Source organism: Muscardinus avellanarius (assembly GCF_963383645.1).
Source record: "Muscardinus avellanarius genome assembly, chromosome: 3".
NCBI classification, from domain to species: Eukaryota; Metazoa; Chordata; class Mammalia; order Rodentia; family Gliridae; genus Muscardinus; species Muscardinus avellanarius.
The window spans coordinates 102,787,088-102,805,766 of record NC_137788.1 but is presented as its reverse complement, the minus strand read 5'-3'; the positions used below and the strand labels follow the sequence as shown (position 1 = coordinate 102,805,766).

At 36.9% G+C, this 18,679-nt stretch overlaps 1 protein-coding gene across 1 annotated transcript in view; it reads left to right on the top strand.

Moving 5' to 3' along the window:
* Positions 1-18,679, top strand: part of RSBN1 (round spermatid basic protein 1) — a gene marked incomplete at both ends in the record, with an annotated part of 70,990 nt that overhangs the window by 6,549 nt on the left and 45,762 nt on the right. Inside the window, one exon of the mRNA XM_080691503.1 lies at positions 10,103-10,776. Coding sequence (XP_080547629.1) covers positions 10,103-10,776 — 674 coding nt within the window. The remainder of the gene's footprint in view (positions 1-10,102; positions 10,777-18,679) is intronic.

The window sequence follows — 18,679 nt, the reverse complement described above, 5'->3', positions numbered from 1 at the left end:
AAATCACTTCTACTGCCTATTTTGGTACAATTGGTTAGATAAGAATGGTCCTTCCTTCCTTCCTTCCTTCCTTCCTTCCTTCCTTCCTTCCTTCTTTACTTACTTACTTACTTACTTACTTACTTACTTACTTACTTACTTACTTACTTAGCGGTACTGGAGATAGAACCCAGGGGCGTTCTACTTCCAAGCTACACCCCTAGCTCTATTTTTTTTTAATTATTCTTTAATTTGAAACAGGGTCTCATTAAGTTGTGGAGGGCCTCACTAAGTAGCTGAGGCTGGCTGAGAACCTGTCATCCTCTTGTCTTACCCTCCTAAATGCTGGAATTACAAGCATGTACCACCATGTCTGGCTGGTTTTTATACTTTAAATGGTTGGAGAAAACCTCAACATGAAATTATGTTAACTTTAGTTTTAGTGTCCAGAAATTAAGTGAATTGGAACACAGTGCTGTTGGTTTACACATACTGTCTATAGCAGTTTCTGCATTATAGTAGCAAGAGTAGTTGACACAGAGACCATATGGCCTGCAAAGCTTGTTATCTGGTTCTTTACAGAGAAAGTTTGCCAACCCCTGAGTTCAGCTAAGAGACATTTTTCTGGACACTAGTCCAACATTACTCAATCCAAATTCATGTGCAGGCTAATTATAAATTATTATATTTGGAGTTCCTCATAAACAGTTAAAAATGTTAATCTGTAAATTCTGTGGTAAACTTTCTTCACCTATAAAATATGACGGATTTTCAAAAAGATGAAGTGAAATGCTTGAAATTTTTAGTTATTGGTAGATCTGAATGTTGAACTCATTTTTTTGGGGGGGGGACTCATGGTCCATTTGGCTTTTTTCTTTTGGCTGTGTACTTTGGAATTGATAACAGATATTAAAATGTTTTTATCTTTTGAAGAAACAGGTTTTAGTCTGACTAAACTGACAGTTTGAAGTCTTAATTTTTTTTCTCTCTTACTACTCATAAAAACAGAACAAACATCTCAGTAAATTACAAAAGAAGTAATGCTTTCTAAACATTCTTGGTAGTAAGTTTATGATTTTAACAGTATTTTAATATATATTTAGAAAGCAAAAAAAGATGATCTCCTAGTTCTCTACTTCAATTACGTATGTCCTCCTAAGTCAACCTTCCTTTCTCATATATAAGTAAGAATACACACACACACACACACATGCTGTCAAAAAATATGAGTTTTGAATCTTTAAAAATTGTTTTGATAGGAACAGAATTATTGGGATTATAATGAGAATTGAAATAAACAGATAACCTAATTTATTAAAGCAATAACTTTAGGCACTGATATTTTTTTCTGTCCACCCAGAGAGGGACAAAAATACTTTTAAGTAAGCCATGCAAACTTAACATAGAGCTGGGCGTGGGGGAGCATGCTTGTAATCCCAGCATTGGGGAGACTGAGACCGGAGGATCATGGTTCGCTGACAGCCTCAGCTACTTAGTAAGGCCCTTCGCAATTTAGTGAGACCTTGTTTAAAAATAAAGACTAAAAAATAGGGCAGAGGGTGTAACTTGGAAGTCGAATGCCCCTGGGTTCCATCCCCAGACCCTCAAAAAAACAAAACAACTTCGTAACATAAGTAATGCTATCTTTGTGATAATGAAGAAGTATATAGTGGGCACTCAGTAAAATAACTTGTTGAGTAAAGCAATACTCCCTTTTTTGGAGATATTCCATTCTACCTCAAGTCCATTGACTGTAACTGGATCATCTTAGTTGATCATCTGTGGGAGTGTTGCAGGGAGGGCCCAAAGGGGAGGCAGGGGAAGCATAGTGTGTAATGTACTGTATTGGAGGAGTTTGCATTTTGGAATTAGGTAAGAGTTGAATCTTTGCTCTCACCTACAGGTTTTGTGAACTGATATAAGCCACATATCTTGTTTCAGGCTATTTCCTTCTCTGAAAAAAAGATTACTATATCTATTTCACTGGTTTGTGGACGATTAAAATGAGATAACATAGGGCCAATAGCAGATGACTTGGGGAATAAGATTTTTTCCTTTCAGAGATATTTTCTTCCTTTTTATGTGTTTCTCTTGTTTCACATTGTACTCTAGGCAAGTAATTTCTAGCTCTAGCTTGTTAAATATTTTGTGGTGTTGGGGATGGAACCCAGGGGTATTCTACCTCAGAGCTACACCCCCAGCCCTATTTTTTAGCCTTTTTATTTTTTGAAACAGGGTCTAAGTTGTGAAGGGCCTCGTTAAGTAGCTGAGGCTGTCCGTGAACAGTGATCCTCCAGTCTCCACCTCCCGAATGCTGGGATTACAAGCATTTGCCACACTTGGGTAGTTCTAGTTTTATATTCCAGAGTTAATTGTGTAATAATTTTTGGAATACTAACAAATAATTTTATGATTATGATAATTAAGATGTTAAGGACTTGCGTGTCAAATATTGTGATTGAGGGCCATATCCATTTTCTCATTTAGCACATTAACTCAGGCACTAGTATTAATACCTTTTATATCTATATACACACATACATACACTGAGGATTAAATCCAGGGACATTCTACCTCTAAGTTACTCCCCTGGCCCTTTTTATTTTTTTATTTTATTTTTAAATTAAATTAAAATTTTTTGTGGTACTGGGGTTCCTGGAAACCCTTTTTCCTCCAGGCTACACTCCCAGACCTATTTTGTACTTTTTTTTGGTGGGGGGAAACAGAGTCTCTTAAGCCAGAGAGGCTGGCTCTGAACCTGCTCGATCCTCCTGTCTCTGCCTCCCAAACGCAGGGATTACAAGCGTGTGCCCCATGCCCGGCTTATTTTTTTATTTTGAAGTGGGGTCTTCCTGAGTTGCTGAAGCTGTTCTGGAATTTGCAATCTTCCTGTCTCAGCCTCCCAAGTACTGGGATTATAGGCACGCACCACCATGCCTGTCTATTAATAGCATTTTAAGATGAGAAAGTTGAGGTTTAAAGAAATGTTCAAGCTTGCCCAGAGACCTTAATAAGTAGTAGAGTTGAGACATTAATCTCACTCTTAGCTGTAAAGCACCTGTTCTTAATAACACTTTTAGTATGCTTTGCCTCTAAAATTTAACTATTTAGGGCAAAGATAATAGTTAACATGTATTTAATGTTTGTTATATTCTAGAGCTATGCCAAGTCTTTAAATGCGTTTTTCATTTATTCTGTATACACATATTATGAGAAAGTACTGTTGTTCCTTTCCCCCGCCCCCTCATTTTACCAATGAGAAACAAAGCACAAAGATAAACATTCTGTACTACATGATCTAGCAGTCATATTCCTTGGTATTTACCCAAAGGGGTTGAAAATCCAAGTCCACACAAGACCCGCATATGGAATTTTATAGCAGCTTAATTCATAATTACCCAAACTTGGAGGAACCAAGGTGTCCTTTAGTAGGTGAATGGTGGATACATAAACTCTAGTACATCCAGATATTGGAATATCATTCAACACTAAAACAAATGTAGTATTCTTAAATGCATATAAGTGAGTGAAAGAAACCATTTTGAAAAGGCTGCATACTGTATGATTCCAGTTACATGACACTCTGGAAAAGGCAAGACCATGGAGACAATAAACAGATCAGTGATTGCTAGTGATTAGTGTGGATGAAATTATGAATAGGTAGATCACATAGGATTTTTAGGGGAATTAAATCACTCTATGATTCTGTAGTGGTGGCTCAAGTATACATTTAGCCAAGTCCAGAGAATGTACCACACCAAGAGTAAGTCTTGATGTAAACTATGGACTCGGGTGATAAAGATGTCGTTGTATATACGTTCATCAGCTGTAACACATTTATCATTCTGGTGAAGAGTAGTGATAATTGGGGAGGCTGTGCATGTATAGGAATATGAATTTGGGGATGTGGGGGAAACCTCTATACACTCAATTTTACTGTGAACCTCAAACTGCTCTAAAAAATTTAAGTCTTTTTTTTTAAAGTTATGCTGCTAAAGAAGTAGTAAAACGGTTATAATTCTAGCCAACCACTCCTAAACATCAGAATTGGGAGGTGGTGGTAAAGCAGTGTTACAAACATACAATGATTAACAAAAATTTGAAAATTTGGCCTTCAAAATCAGCTATTTTTGTTTTTCCTTTGTGTGTGTGTGTGTGTGTGTGTGTGTGTGTGTGTGTGTGTGTGTGTGTTATTGTTGTTGTTTTGTTTTTTGGTTTCAGGAGTTGAACCCACTGGCATTGTACCTCTGAGATACCTACCCCAGTTCTTTTTTTGTTTTGAAGCAGGGTCTTGCTAAGTTGCTGAGGGTCTCACTAGGTTGCTAAGGTTGGCCTTGAATCTTTCATCCTCCTGTTAGCTTTCTAGCACTGGGATTATAGGTGTGCACCACTCTGTCTGGTTTAGCTAGGTTTTTATGTTGAACTGAAGGAACTCTCAAGAAAACCAAAGCTGGGTGTGGTGGTGCATTCTTATTCTCTCAGTACTTGGGAGGCTGAGACAGGAGAATTGCAGATTTGCACCCATCCTCAGCTACTTAATGAGGTCCTCTGTAACGTAGTGAGAACTTGTCTCAAAATAAAGAATAAAAAATAGGGTGGGGGGCACACCTTTGTAATCCCAGTACTTGGGAGGTTGAGACAGGAAGATCCTGGGTTTTTGAAGAGCCTCAGCTATTTAGACCTTGTTTCAAAATAATAAAAAATAGGGCTGGGGAGCATAACTCGAATACCCCTGGGTTCCACCACTAGTACCACACACACACACACACACACAAAAAAAATATATATATATATATATATATATATATATATATATATATATATATATATATATATGGCTGGGGTATACCTCGAAGGTAGAATGCCCCTGGGTTCCATCCCCATTTTTACACACACACACACACACACACACACACACACACACACACATTCAAAGAAAACAGAGAATCATTTAAACAACTTTAGTCCTTTTCTTTGTTATGATTAATAATAGTTATAATGTAGAAAGCTATTTTTGCATTAACAAAATGATATTTAATAGTTATTTGATAATTGGTAGCACTCGCATAGGTGAAGATTTTGCTGGTAGTGTCATATATTAATCTGGATATAGTTATAATGACCTTTTTAAATACAGCAATTTATTTCTCAATATATCTTCCTGTATAGAATTACATGCTGTTTGTATTAAATCTCACAGTTTGATATGTAACAGCTTTACTTCTTATTGGTGCAGTGTAGCTTGGCTTCTTTCTGTAAAGAACTGATGTCAGGACTTGGGATGTAGTTCATTGATAGAGCATGTAGCCCAAGGGTTTGATACCCAGCACTGCAAAACCAGTAACAACAAAAAACTGTTGCGATGAGTTTTAACTTTTATACTATGGAGAAGTACTAAACGTCTGACTTCCTGAATATATCCCTTGTTGGAGAACTAAATACTCTACCAGAAATGGAAAGATTGTGAAGTCTTTAGACATTGACCTTTTTTTTTTTTTTTTTTTTTTTTTTTGGTGGTACTGGGGTTCCTGGAAGCCCTTCCACCTCCAGGCTACACTCCCAGACCTAGTTTTACATTTTTATTTGGAAACAGGGTCTCCTAAGCCAGCGCGCGCGGCTGGCTTCAAACCTGCGCGATCCTCCTGTCTCTGCCTCCCACGCGAGGGGATTATAAGCGTGCGCCACCACGCCCGGCTTAGACATTGACTTTTAAGGAATGTTTTTAATTCAAGGCAAGGCAGTTGGTATCTTTCTCATAAAGCTACAATGGTCAACTTTCTTTAATAATCTCCAACAACTTGTGGATATTTATGCCATTGATGATTAGTTGCCACAATAACTCCGGAATAAATTTGTGGTTTATGGAAATTGATTAGTAAGTGTGAGAAGTGTCTCAAATTTCTCCATACAAAAGTCAAGCTTTCTGTATCTCAGCCTTAGAAAAGAGTTCACATTGTGTTCAAGTATGCCACCGTCAACATGACTTACATTATAATGTGAGACTAGAATGCACCAATAAAAGCATATAAAAAGAAGAGAGTCCACATTTGGAAAACAGAATTAGTGAGGAGAATTAGTGAGGAGATAGGTTGAAATTTATTTCATGTTTTATATTTTTTATCATATTGGCATATGATTATGCCTTGGCATATGATTATGCCAGTTTAAGGCCTTTTCATTTCCTTGTACAGTCTTTTGAATGAGATGGGCCATGTTGGATTAATTGCATGGTGTTTATGTAACTGAGTTTTGGGAAAAAGGAACCCACAGAGATTTGGCCATGTTAGAAATATCACTGGTAAGCTGATGGTAATATAGGAAATGTGTGCCGGGCGTGGTGGCGCACGCTTGTAATCCCCGTGCTTGGGAGGATGGCGCAGGTTTGAAGCCAGCCGTGCTGGCTTAAGAGACCTTGTTTCCAAATCAAAAAAGTATAAAAAATAGGTCTGGGAGTGTAGCCCGGAAGTAGAAAGGTTTCCAGGAACTCCAGTACCACCAAAAAAAAAAAAAAAAAAAAAAAAGAGAGAGAGAGAAAAAAGAAAAAAAAGAAAAAAAGAAAATGTGTAATAGCCAAGGCATTTCTTTCTTGGTGTTAATTTTAGTGGCATATCTAGGTCACAATTCATCTTCTGCATACAAAATACCTCTTCTGAAGCTGAAAACAACAAGATCTATTCAGAGATATTTTCCTGTGAAATTGTGGGAAAAAAATTTAGCAGAGGGTAATTAGATCACTTTAAAATGTTTGTTTTTGGTATTGGGGATTGAATCCAGGGGCATTCTACATCCTACTACACCCCAGCCCTATTTGTTTGTTTGTTTGTTTGTTTATTTGGTGGTACTAGGGTTCCTGGAAACGCTTCTACCTCTGGGCTACACTCCTAGACTTATTTTATAATTTTTATTTGGAAATAGGGTCTTAAGCCAGCGTGGCTGGCTTTGAACCTGCGCAACCCTCCTGTCTTTGCCTTCCAAGCCTGGGATTACAAGCGTGCACCACCATGCCCGGTGCCCTTTTTATTTTTTATATTGAAATAGAGTGTTGCTAAATTAATGAGACTGGCTTTGAATCTGCTGTTGTCCTGTGTTAGCCTCCCAAGTACTGGGATTATAGGTGCACACCAGCATTCCTGGTTTAGATGACTTATTTTTAAATTGATTTAACCTTTATATTTAATGCCACTTAAATTCTTGGAGAATTGCCTATATTACTGATTTGATACAGGAAAGTAGATTAATTTATTTGGTAAGAAATATAAATGACTTGACTTATTGAGTATTTATTTTTTGTGATACTGGGAGTGGAACTCAGGGGCATCCTATCTCTGAGCTACACCTCCAGCCCTATTTTTATTCTTTATTTTGAAACAGGGTCTCACTAAGTTGCAGGGGCCTCACTAAGTAGCTGAGGCTGGCTGCAAACCAACTATCAAAGGAATGATTATATTGAGAATAAAAAATTGACCACATTTTCTTACTAGTTTAAGCAACCTGATTACATGTGTATTTTGGTGTATGATTTCAGTTTAATTACAAGTAATATTTGCAAATAGTTTTATTTTTCTTAAAAGCCTATTAAACACAGTGAAAGTTATTTGATGTATAAAGTCTGGCTTAAGAGGCTTTATAACTTATAATATCTGGTGATTTAGATAGATTTTATATAGAGTATTCCAACTATCGTGTATTTGCATATTATATCAAGTAACTACCAGAAAATTTATTGAAATTATTCTTTCAAGATCCAAAAATAAGATTAAAGTATCTTTGTTAACACTGAATTTGAATTACTTAAATTATGTTAGAAATTAAATTATTGTTTGTGTATAGATTCTATAGAGTAAATGCTAGACCTATCTTGAATATTGGTTAAGACACCTAGATTTCTTGCTAGGTATATTTCTTTCTAGTAAGATCTAAGATTTTGGGCTCCTTTAAAAATTAAAAATAATTCCAGGTGTGGTGACGCACGCCTTTAATCCCCATGCTTGAGAGGCAGAGACAGGAGGATCGTGTAGGTTTGAAGCCAGCCTCGCTGGTTTAAGAGACCCTGTTTCCAAATAAAAATATAAAATAGGTCTGTGAGTGTAGCCCGGAGGTAGAAGGGTTTCCAGGAACCACAGTACCATCTAATAAATAAATAAATAAATAAAAATAAGTTTCTGAGTTAGAAAAGTAAAGTGTTTATTATAGAGAATTAGAAAATACAAATAAGTAGAAAAGATGTTGGACAGTTATAATTCTACCTCCCATAGATAACTACCATTAATAATGTATTTTTCCAAGTATTTTTCTGTGTTGTATATCAACACATGTATAGATCAAATAGATGTTCTTCCCCCCCCCCTTCCCGTAAGTTCTTGGCCTCCCTCTAAAATAATTTCCCTTAGATCTTTCTGTGCCTGGCTCATCTTATTAATTTAGGGCTCAGTCTAAAGGTCACTTTTTAAAATGAGCTTCTCTGACATCTAGAGTAGCTTATTTACTACTTACCACTAACTGGTTCTTCTTTTTCTTATTTTACTAGATTATAAAGTACAAAAGAGTAGGGATTATGTCTGTCTGTCTTAGCACTATATCCCTAGTACCTAGAAATGTTCCTGGCACATGATAGGTACTTAATAAATGTTTGAATGAATATATATTTTAATATAAAAGTGGGATTGAAACGTACCTGTATTACGTGCTCTGGAGAGAAAGGTAGGCTATACATCCCTGACATGAGATTGCTTACAGCCTAGAAGAGAGGTGGAAAGTAAATGTTTACTTACTGACATGAAGTATGATAAGTGCTGTGATAGGAGAGTGCAGTGCTAAGGGGACATGTGGCTGGAATAGCTGCTGTTTGCTCTCCTTTAGGTGAGGAAGAGTTATAAGAGTAAGCTTTCTAGAAAAGTGACATTGTAAGAATTTTGTAACCTTATAATTTGTGTGTCAGTTCTTTTTATTCATAATATAATTCATAATAAAATCTGTAACTACCAAAACACTCTCTTGTTATTAGGCATTTAGAACATTCAGCTTTTGACTTGAACGTGGAATTTCTTAGTCTGAATATTTTCAAGGGTTTGAGAAATATCACTGAACTTGCCTCCAGGAAAGTTGTATCTATTTGTACTTCCACTAACAATATCTGAGAATGACCCTCCCAAATCCCCTCTATTCCAATCTGATAGGCAAAATGGTGTTTTACTAGGTTGGTATGGTGGCATATACCTGTAATCCATCCCAGTCAGTACTTGGGAAGCTGAGATAGGAGGATCATGGGTTTGAAGACAGCGTTAGCAACTTAGTGAGAGCCTATTAAAATTTAAAAAATTAAATAAAAAGGTCTGGAGGTATAGCTCAGAGGTGGGATACCCCTGGGTTCAACCCCAGGACCAAAAAAAAAAAAAAAAAAAAAAAGTATATCATGCCTTAGTTTGCTTTTGTTTGATTCACCTATATATACCACAGTAATTTATAGACAAAGCAAAATATGAACTACAATTCAGTTTAGATTTTACAAGAGCTACTGAACAAATATTCCATACATTGTGGAAGATAGGAAATTATGTGGATATTTCCTTTAGTTTTAATTACAAGTCATAATTATATGCTACCTTTGCACTGTCTGCGTGTGTGTGTGGGGGGCAGGGGATTGAATCTCTAAGACTTGTGTATGTTAAGCATGTATTCTACCCCTAGCCCCTCATTTTCTGCTTTTTAATATAACCTTCAACCTTGAATATTATGTAGTTTAAATCTTTGTCTCATTTAGCTGGGCATGGTGGCACACGCTTGTAATCCCAGCATTTGGGAGGCTTGAGACCGGAGGGTTGTGCAGGTTTGAAGCCAGCCTCAGCTACTTAGGCCCTTTGCAACTCAGTGAGACCCTGTTTCAAAATAAAGAATAATAAAATAGGACTGGGGGTGTTGCTCAGAGGTAGAATGCCTTTGGGTTCCATCCCCAGTTCTACAAAAAAACCCCACAAAACTTTGTCTCATTATTTTCTAAAGATGTAAGTTGTAATGAAAAATTCTGAGAAATTGAGAGAAGACTAATTTGAGATCAACTACCTTAGGAAGCTTATATGTTGGCACTAGTTCTAGAAACTAACTTCTTTTTAATTATTGTGGCCAGAAACCCCAGATGAAAATGGTAAAACCCAGAGAGCTGATGATTTTGTCTTGAAGAAAATAAAGAAGAAAAAGAAAAAGAAACACCGAGAAGACATGCGAGGAAGACGCCTTAAAATGTACAATAAAGAAGTACAAACCGTCTGTGCTGGCCTGACCCGCATCAGTAAGGATATTCTCACCCAAGGACAAATAAATAGCACTTCAGGAGTTAATAAGGAGTCCTTCAGGTATCTGAAAGATGAACAGCTGTGCCGATTAAATTTGGGCATGCAAGAATATCGGGTACCCCAGGGAGTACAAACACCTTTTATGACTCACCAGGAACATTCTATTCGTAGAAATTTCTTAAAAACAGGTACTAAATTTAGCAGCTTCATTCATGAAGAACACCAGTCCAATGGTGGTGCTCTTGTCCTTCATGCTTACATGGATGAACTCTCATTTTTGTCTCCAATGGAGATGGAAAGATTTTCTGAGGAGTTTCTTGCTTTGACATTCAGTGAAAATGAGAAAAATGCTGCTTACTATGCTTTAGCAATAGTGCATGGAGCGGCTGCGTATCTCCCAGACTTCTTGGACTACTTTGCTTTTAATTTTCCCAACACTCCAGTGAAAATGGAAATTCTGGGCAAGAAAGATATTGAAACAACCACCATTTCAAATTTTCACACTCAGGTAAGTTAAAATTATTGTTAAATTATTTTTGTATATGTAGTATCTCAACAGTGTTAACCTTGTTCTGTTGCAAAGCACAAATCAGTGGCACAATCTGATAAACATTCATGGTGATAAAGGTACTTCAAAATGTTCTTCTAATTGTAAAATATTAATTGCTGAGGTCTTTAGGGTGGGCTTGTTACTTGTTTGAAGAACTGTTTTACACATATTTTGCATTACTAGTCTATATGGAAAATCAGCTTGAAAACTAATCTAGTCTTTCACAAATCATATAATAAGTGTGGAGAATATGATTTAAATTTGTTAGCCTCTTGTTAACTATACTTAAGACTTTCATGTCATAACAACATGTGAAGGTGTTGACCTCTTTATTTGCCAGGGTTTATCTGGTTTTGTTTCTCTTCTTTCAGTAACTTGTTGGCAGTCTATCCAAGAAATATATCCCATTTATATGATTTAGGAGTGTCATTAGGAAGACCGCCAGAGCTTTTGCTCCTGTCTATAACATTATTGTAGGTGAAGGCATTTTTCTGAAGCCTTGCTTGGGCAGCTAGGCTTAAGTCAGCAGGGAAACGTTGCCTTCCTAGCCAGATTTTTATTGAACCTTTTTTTCAATGAAGTTATTTTAGGGCATTAAGAAGTTAATAATGTGTCCTAGTTTTTTCTTGCTTGTGTTTCTTTTAAGGATTATGAATGGTCAGCTATAAGATTATACTCTAAATGTTGTAAATTAAAGTTTAGTGGAAAAAATTTTGCCTTGTAGAGATTTATGATTATATATACATATAGCCTTTTTTTTTTTCAGGTTATCTAGTGATTTGCTGCTATTCTTTTCCCTTAAAATTTTTTTTAAGGTAAATAAACTGTTGTATAAGACTCTCAGCTGTTTACATTATAGTGGTTTCAAACCACTTAGCTTTATTTGAATCTTCCTCTAACTTAAATCTTTTTAGTGAGTCTTACCATTCTTGCCTCCAGTGAGGGGAGTATCCCGTTTAGATATATGAGCTTCAGAATTTCTCTAATTGAAGTTCTCTCTGCAGTAGAGAGAGCAGGAGCAGCCAATCTGGAGAGGTCGCAAGATGGGGCTGCCCAAGACGTTGGAACACGATGTGCAATAAAGGGCTTCGTCTTGGATTTTGGCCTTGTTACCACAATCAGGTACCGAAGTGCTGACTTTTGTAGTAGATTTTCTTTTTTTTTAAAGGAGTTTTCCCCTCCAAAGGTTAAGGGATCCTATTTTTATAAATACTGCAGAAGAGACTGAAACAGTTCTAATCTAGTTCATAATCCCCACAAGTCCCTAGTTAACAAGAAAATTATTGCTGAGAGCAGAGTTAACATGTGCTGTCACTTTTTAAAAAAAGTTTAGAGAAATGCAGCAAATTTTCTCTTCTGCTTGACAGATCAGCAAGGATATCTGAGAAATAAGCTAGAAATTTGGGGGATAAATGTCCCAGTTTTGTAAGAATGACTTTTTAACTTTCCTGTTGATCTGTATTGGATCAAATTTGTATGTCAACAGACATGCAAAACCATCTAAAATAAGACATCTCAAAATATTATTCCCTGCTGATTTTTGTCCGCTAATTTTTAAAAATGGAGCCCAAATTTAAATGACTGTACCAACAACTTACCTTGAGGTTTACTTTGCATTTATTAAATAACTTTTAAATTAGATTTTAAATACTTCAGCCCCAGAAGAATATTGAAGACTGCTGAATGGGTCTTTTGCTCTGGTGGTCTAGAAATTAATTTATTTATGAAGTTTCAGTCATTGCAGAGAAGTAAAAGGTGGCTATAGGAGGTTGAATTATTCCACAAACTTTAATTTATATTTGCACCTGTAAAATCTTTGGCAGATGTTGAGATGGAAGGTAACTCAGTTCAGATTTGTTTAGCATTTTATGGTTTGTAGAAATGCTTTCACATTCATATCTAAATATTTGAAATAATGGAGGAGGGGTAGGTAAGCAGCTTTATTTGTTATCTGTTGAAGAAACAGCTTTGGGATGTGTTCATTGTTATCCAAGGTCAGATAGCTAGTAAATAAAAGAGTCAAGATGGAAATCTCAGCCAGATGAGCAGGGTTTACATCATTTACCTTACTCCTCTTTAACTCAGCCACAGGTAGAGAGATTAGCATTTTTATTTGCTTAACACCAATACACTAATGGATGGCACAACTAAAGTATGTCAGCTAAAAACCAGATATAGAGGCTTTATTTCTGTGTGTGTGTGTGTGTGTGTATGTGTGTGTGTGTGTGTGTGTGTGTGTGTGTGTGTGTGTGTTTTACTGGGGGTGGAACCCAGGGGCTTTTTACTTCAAGGCTATGCTCCCAGACCTATTTTATTCTTTTGGAAACAGGGTCTCACTAAGTACCTGAGGCTGGCTTAGAACCTGTGTAGTCCTCCTGTCTCAGCCTCCCAAGCGCTGGGATTACAGGCATTGCACCACCATGCCCAGCTCTAATATTTTTAATTAAATACATTTAGATTGTTGGGAATGAAGTGACTAGGGTATTATTTGGGAATTCTGTGTGTGTGTGTGTGTGTGTGTGTGTGTGTGTATGTATGTATGTATGTATGTATGTATGTATGTATTTATGTTGGTACTGGAAATTAAACCCAGAGGCATTCTATTTCTGAGGCATACCCCCAACCCTATATTTTGAAACAGGGTCTCACTAAGTTGCAGAGGGCCTCTTTTAAGTAGCAGAGGCTAAGACAGGAGGATCACAGGTTTGCAGTGAACCTGCGATCCTCCTGTCTCAGAGTCCTAAGCACTAGGATTACAAGCGTGCTCCACCATACCTGGCTGAAATTCCATATTTTGTGAAGTCTTATAAAGTTCTGCTAACAGGCCGGGCGTGGTGGTACATGCTTGTAATCCCCAGACTTGGAGGCAGAGACAGGAGGATCGCGCAGATTCGAAGCTGGCCGCACTGGCTTAAAAGACCCTTTTTCCAAATAAAAATATAAAATAGGTCTGGGAGTGTACCCTGGAGGTAGAAGGCTTCCAGGAACTCCAGTACCACCAATAAATAAATAAATAAATAAATAAATAAATAAATAAATAAATAAATAAATAAATAAAGCTCTGCTAACTTATAAAGTTAAGTGAATTTTTTATTACCCTAGTGACACAGAAGTTATTTATAGTTTAATATGTAGCCATTATAATTATTTATGACTTTAATTCAAGATAGTTTATTCAACATTTATTGAAAAACTACCATGTACTGGGCACTCAGAACTGATTAATGAGTTCAGTGTAGTGGGGGAATGAATGAACCAGCAATTATAATACAGTTTAAGCTATAGGATAGAGGTAAGAATAGGGAAAACCCTATTATAGAGGGGGAGTGCAGTTTGTGGTGTTATCCAACTATGACTTAGGGTGATTAGAAAAGGGATTTTTAATTAGCTGAAAGTTATGGCACATGCCTGTAATCCCAGTATTTAGGAGGCTGGACAGGAGGATCACAGATTCAAGGATAGCATCAGCAAGTAGTTAGAATCTCTTCAACCTAGTGAGACCCTGTTTCCAAATAAAAAATAAAATGGGACCGGGATTGTAGCTCAAAGGTAGAATGCTTCTGGATTCAAACTTCAGTACCAGACCAAAAAAAGAAGGTATTTTTAGGCATATGATACTTGAATAGAATATTGAAAGCTGATTAATACTTACCTTGATAAGGACATTTTTAATGAAAGGGAATGATACCTTATGCAGATACACAGAGGCATTTGAGAAAGTTCAGGGAGCTGTAAATAGTTTGATAGGACAAGAGGACATGCTGACTAAGGGGTGGTTGGAGTTGAGGACTGAAGGGTGAATGAATGAAAATCAAGAGTGAGAGGGATAAGCAAAAGTGAAAAGATTTATATGTTGTGCTAAGAAAAAGTTGTACTTTTTCCCTCAGGTAATGCTATTTCCACATTGTGTGTTGGGACAAGGCCTTAAATGGGCTTATGCTGCACATTCCTTGATTAATATAATTAATGTTTTATAGTGAATTGATAACATTAAGGATGGAGCTGGAAGTTTATCGTGAATTGATAGTACTGATACAGTGGAGCTAGTAGAGTGGTTGCAGTTTGGGAAGTAACTCTTGAGGAACTCTGCATATTAGTACATTTTATGAAAGGAGAAATATTGTTAAGTAGCTGGCTTTTATAAAGCAGCATAAATAAAAATGATAGTGATTTTTCTTTCTCATTCTTGGAGCAGCTTATCATAAGCTCACTTTGATCCACTTGTGCTACTTTGTTGCTCTGTATTTAAAGTGGGAATGTCTTTCTCCTCATGGGTGACAAGGGTAGGGAGATTGCTGGTTAGCTTTTCCTTTCTGTTGTTTAAACAATCAGCTTAAATAGATTTCTTCTGGAAACATGGGTTCTATGGAATAATCTACATCTACCCCCACTTAGAATTTTAATATCATAAACCTAAGAGATAATCTTATATAATCTCTACATTACAAAATTAAAAAACAAATAATTTTGAATTGGTAATCACTCCGGACCTTGTCTTTTTGAAGATTTCATAAGGCTTCCTGTTGGGTGTTCAACATTATTTAGAAGCCAGGCGTGGTGGCACACCCCTGTAATCCAGTACCAGGGAGACTGCAACAGGAGGATAGCAGGTTTGCAGCCAGTCTGAGCAATTTAGTGAGGTCCTCTGCAACTTAGTGCAACTCTGATTAAAAAAAAAATAGCTGGGCGCTTGTAATTCCTGCTCTTGGGAGGCGGAGACAGGAGGATAACGCAGGTTCAAAGCCAGCCATGCTGGCTTAGGAGACCCTGTTTCCAAATAAAAATATAAAAAATGGGTCTGGGAGTGTAGCCCAGAGGTAGAAGGGTTTCCAGGAACCCTAGTACCACCAAAAAATTAATAAATAAAAAAATTTTTTTAATAATAAAATGGGGATGGGGTGTAGTTAAATGTAGAGCGCCCTAGATTCAATTCCCAATGCCATGTACCACAAAAAGCAAAAAACATTTCCTTGCCTATTCTTTATAATGATTATTCAAGTTTTTATATGTACATTTTTTCCTCATTCCTTCCTTTTACCATAGGGAAGATATCAATTCCCCCTCAAAGGCTAATCCATTTACTTGTATTCTAAATTCTATCCGTCAGCCTACTTAGGATTTTTTAAATTGTCATAAAATATACATAATTAAATTTTACCATTTTAACCTTTTTGTATGTATATATGTAATTATTTATTTATTGTGGTATTGGGATTGAACCCAGGGACTCTACCTCTGAGATATACCCCTAACCCCTTTTTTTTAAATGTTAAAACAGGATCTTGTTAAGTTATTGCATGCTGGCCTCAAACCTGTAATCCTCTCAAGTATGGGGATTATAGCCATGCACCACCATGCCTAACTCATTTTAAGCATTTTTAATTGTATAACTCAATGGCACTAATTATACTCAAGGTATTATACAGCCATCACCATTGTCCATTTCTAGAACTTTTTCTATTATCCTAAACAGAAACTTTGTACTCATTTGTTTAAGATCTTTAATGACAATTACCCATTTCTGTCCCTCTAGCCTTACCACTATACCACATAAAGAAAAGTATAAACCAGGCCCATGTAGATGAGTACTCACAGTTTGTAGGAGGCTGAGACAGGAGAATCAAAGGCTCAAAACCAGTCTCAGCAATTTAGTGAGAGATTCAAGAACCTAGTGAGACCCTGTTTCAATATAAAAGTAAAAGGGCTGGGATTATAGATCAGTGGTAAAATGCCCAGGTTTAATCCCAGTAACTCAGTAACCCCCCCCCATAGTATAAATTATCTTAAATGAATTTCTGCTTTGTATATGTCTTTCACTTAAAAATTTCCTTTTTCCCCCTGAGGTACATCTTTTTTCTAAATTTGTATCTTATCATTTGAGAGTCGTCAGTTAATTTGGGTTCTAATACCAGAGTAGCTAGCAGGCCTACCCTAGCAGTTTTGAAATGAAGGGGATCTGGATGTGGCTGTTTATAGTGTGTCTTCTATGGATGCTTTTACATGGGAGAAAGCCTAATGTCTACTTGTCTGATTTGTCACCAGGGGGTCCCACGCACAAGCAACTTAGTTCACACTCGTAGATACGCTTGTGGCTCATCTGACCTGTATCTAGCTTTTGCCTGCCTGACCATCATTCTGATGTAGGGAGCCCAGCTTTGTTATTTTCTTGGTGATATTCCTGGTTCTTTAGTTTGAAGCCTGTGATAGCTCCTGGTTCTTTAGGTAGAAGACCCAAATTTAATGTACCATCCCTGATAGGAAATAAGTTCAAAGAGTGTTTTTACTTATAGATCCTGAGCAGGGAGGGCACAGTGGGTTGGTGGAGAAAGTAGGCCTCTGTCCTCAGATCATGTGAGGCAGGAGTGAAGAGTCTGGTGAGCCATAGCAGAGGCAGGATTGGGTGTGTGGGTGGGGATGTTCATAGCAGTGTGAATTTGAAAAATAGCAAATGTAATATAAGTAGCGTATTGCATGTATCATTCTGTAGGTTCTTTGGATTCAACAATATTTATAAGAATTATGTTGATACATATTTACTCAAATTCATGCATTTTAACCACTATATGTAGTATATTAATGTGTATTTATCACAGTTCCTGAATTCTCTTATTCATAGATACTTGGGTTTTTTGTAGTTTTTGTTAATATTATTGTATTACCATAGGCCATTTTGTAAATGTCTGTTTATCCACATGTACATACTGTTATCTCTTTGCCTTTTTCCCTGTTTCAGTATTCTATTACTGTTGCCTTGAACTCAGTGACAAGTAAACCTCACATGTATGAAGTCTTCCTTCCACTATAACATTTGGTTGATAGGTATGGAATTCTAGACTGGAGATCATTTTTCTTAAGATTTATAAAGACATTTCTCCAGTATCATTTTAAAACTTATAGTATTGCTAAAAAGAAATCCATATTGTCATGATTTCTGGTCCTTTTTGGGTGTCTTGTTTTAATTTTTTCTCTGGAAGCTTTCAAAATTTCTTTACTACAGCTAGGCGTGGTGGTGCATGCTTATAATCCCAGTATTTGGGAGGCTGAGGCAGGAAGATTGAAGTTCACAGACAGCCTCAGCTACTTAGTGAGGCCGTTTGCAACTCAGTGAGACCCTGTTTCAAAAATAAAGAAATAAAAAATAGGGCTGGGGTATAGCTGGGAGGTAGAATGCCCCTGGATTCTATCTCCAGTACCTCAAAAAAGCTTTTTTTTCTTTACTACAAATTTTCAGAATACCAACAATAATGTGCCACCAAATGGGTCTTTTTTTTCTTTTTAAAACATTACTGTGAGCCGGGTGTGGTGGCACATGAATCCCAGCATTTGGAGGCTGAGACTGGAGGATTGCACAGGTTTGCAGCCAGCCTCAGCAATTTGTGAGGCCCTATTTCAAAAAAAAGAATAAAAATAGAGGTGGAAATGTTGCTCAGACGTAGAATGCACCTGGGTTCAATTCCCAGTACCACAAGAAAGAAGGAAAGGAAAGGAAAGGAAAGGAAAGGAAAGGAAAGGAAAGGAAAGGAAAGGAAAGGAAAGAAGGAAGGAAGGAAGGAAGGAAGGGGAGGGGAGAAGGGAGGGAAAGGAAAAAGGAAGGAAGGAAAGGAAGAAAGAATAAAAGTAGGGTCGGGAGTGTAGCTTAGAGGTAGAATGCTCCTGAGTTTCATCCCCATTTTTCTTCCCACAAAAAATTACTGTGAAATGTTTCATATACACAAAGAGATAGAAATAATGATACAAAACAGCTAGGTTCCCATTACTTCACTCAGGATATAAAACTCACCAATGCCTTTTCTCTATGGAAATACTTTCTTTCCATTTGGGTAACTTGTTTCCTCCTTTTATCCCTCCCTTTTGCCCTCCT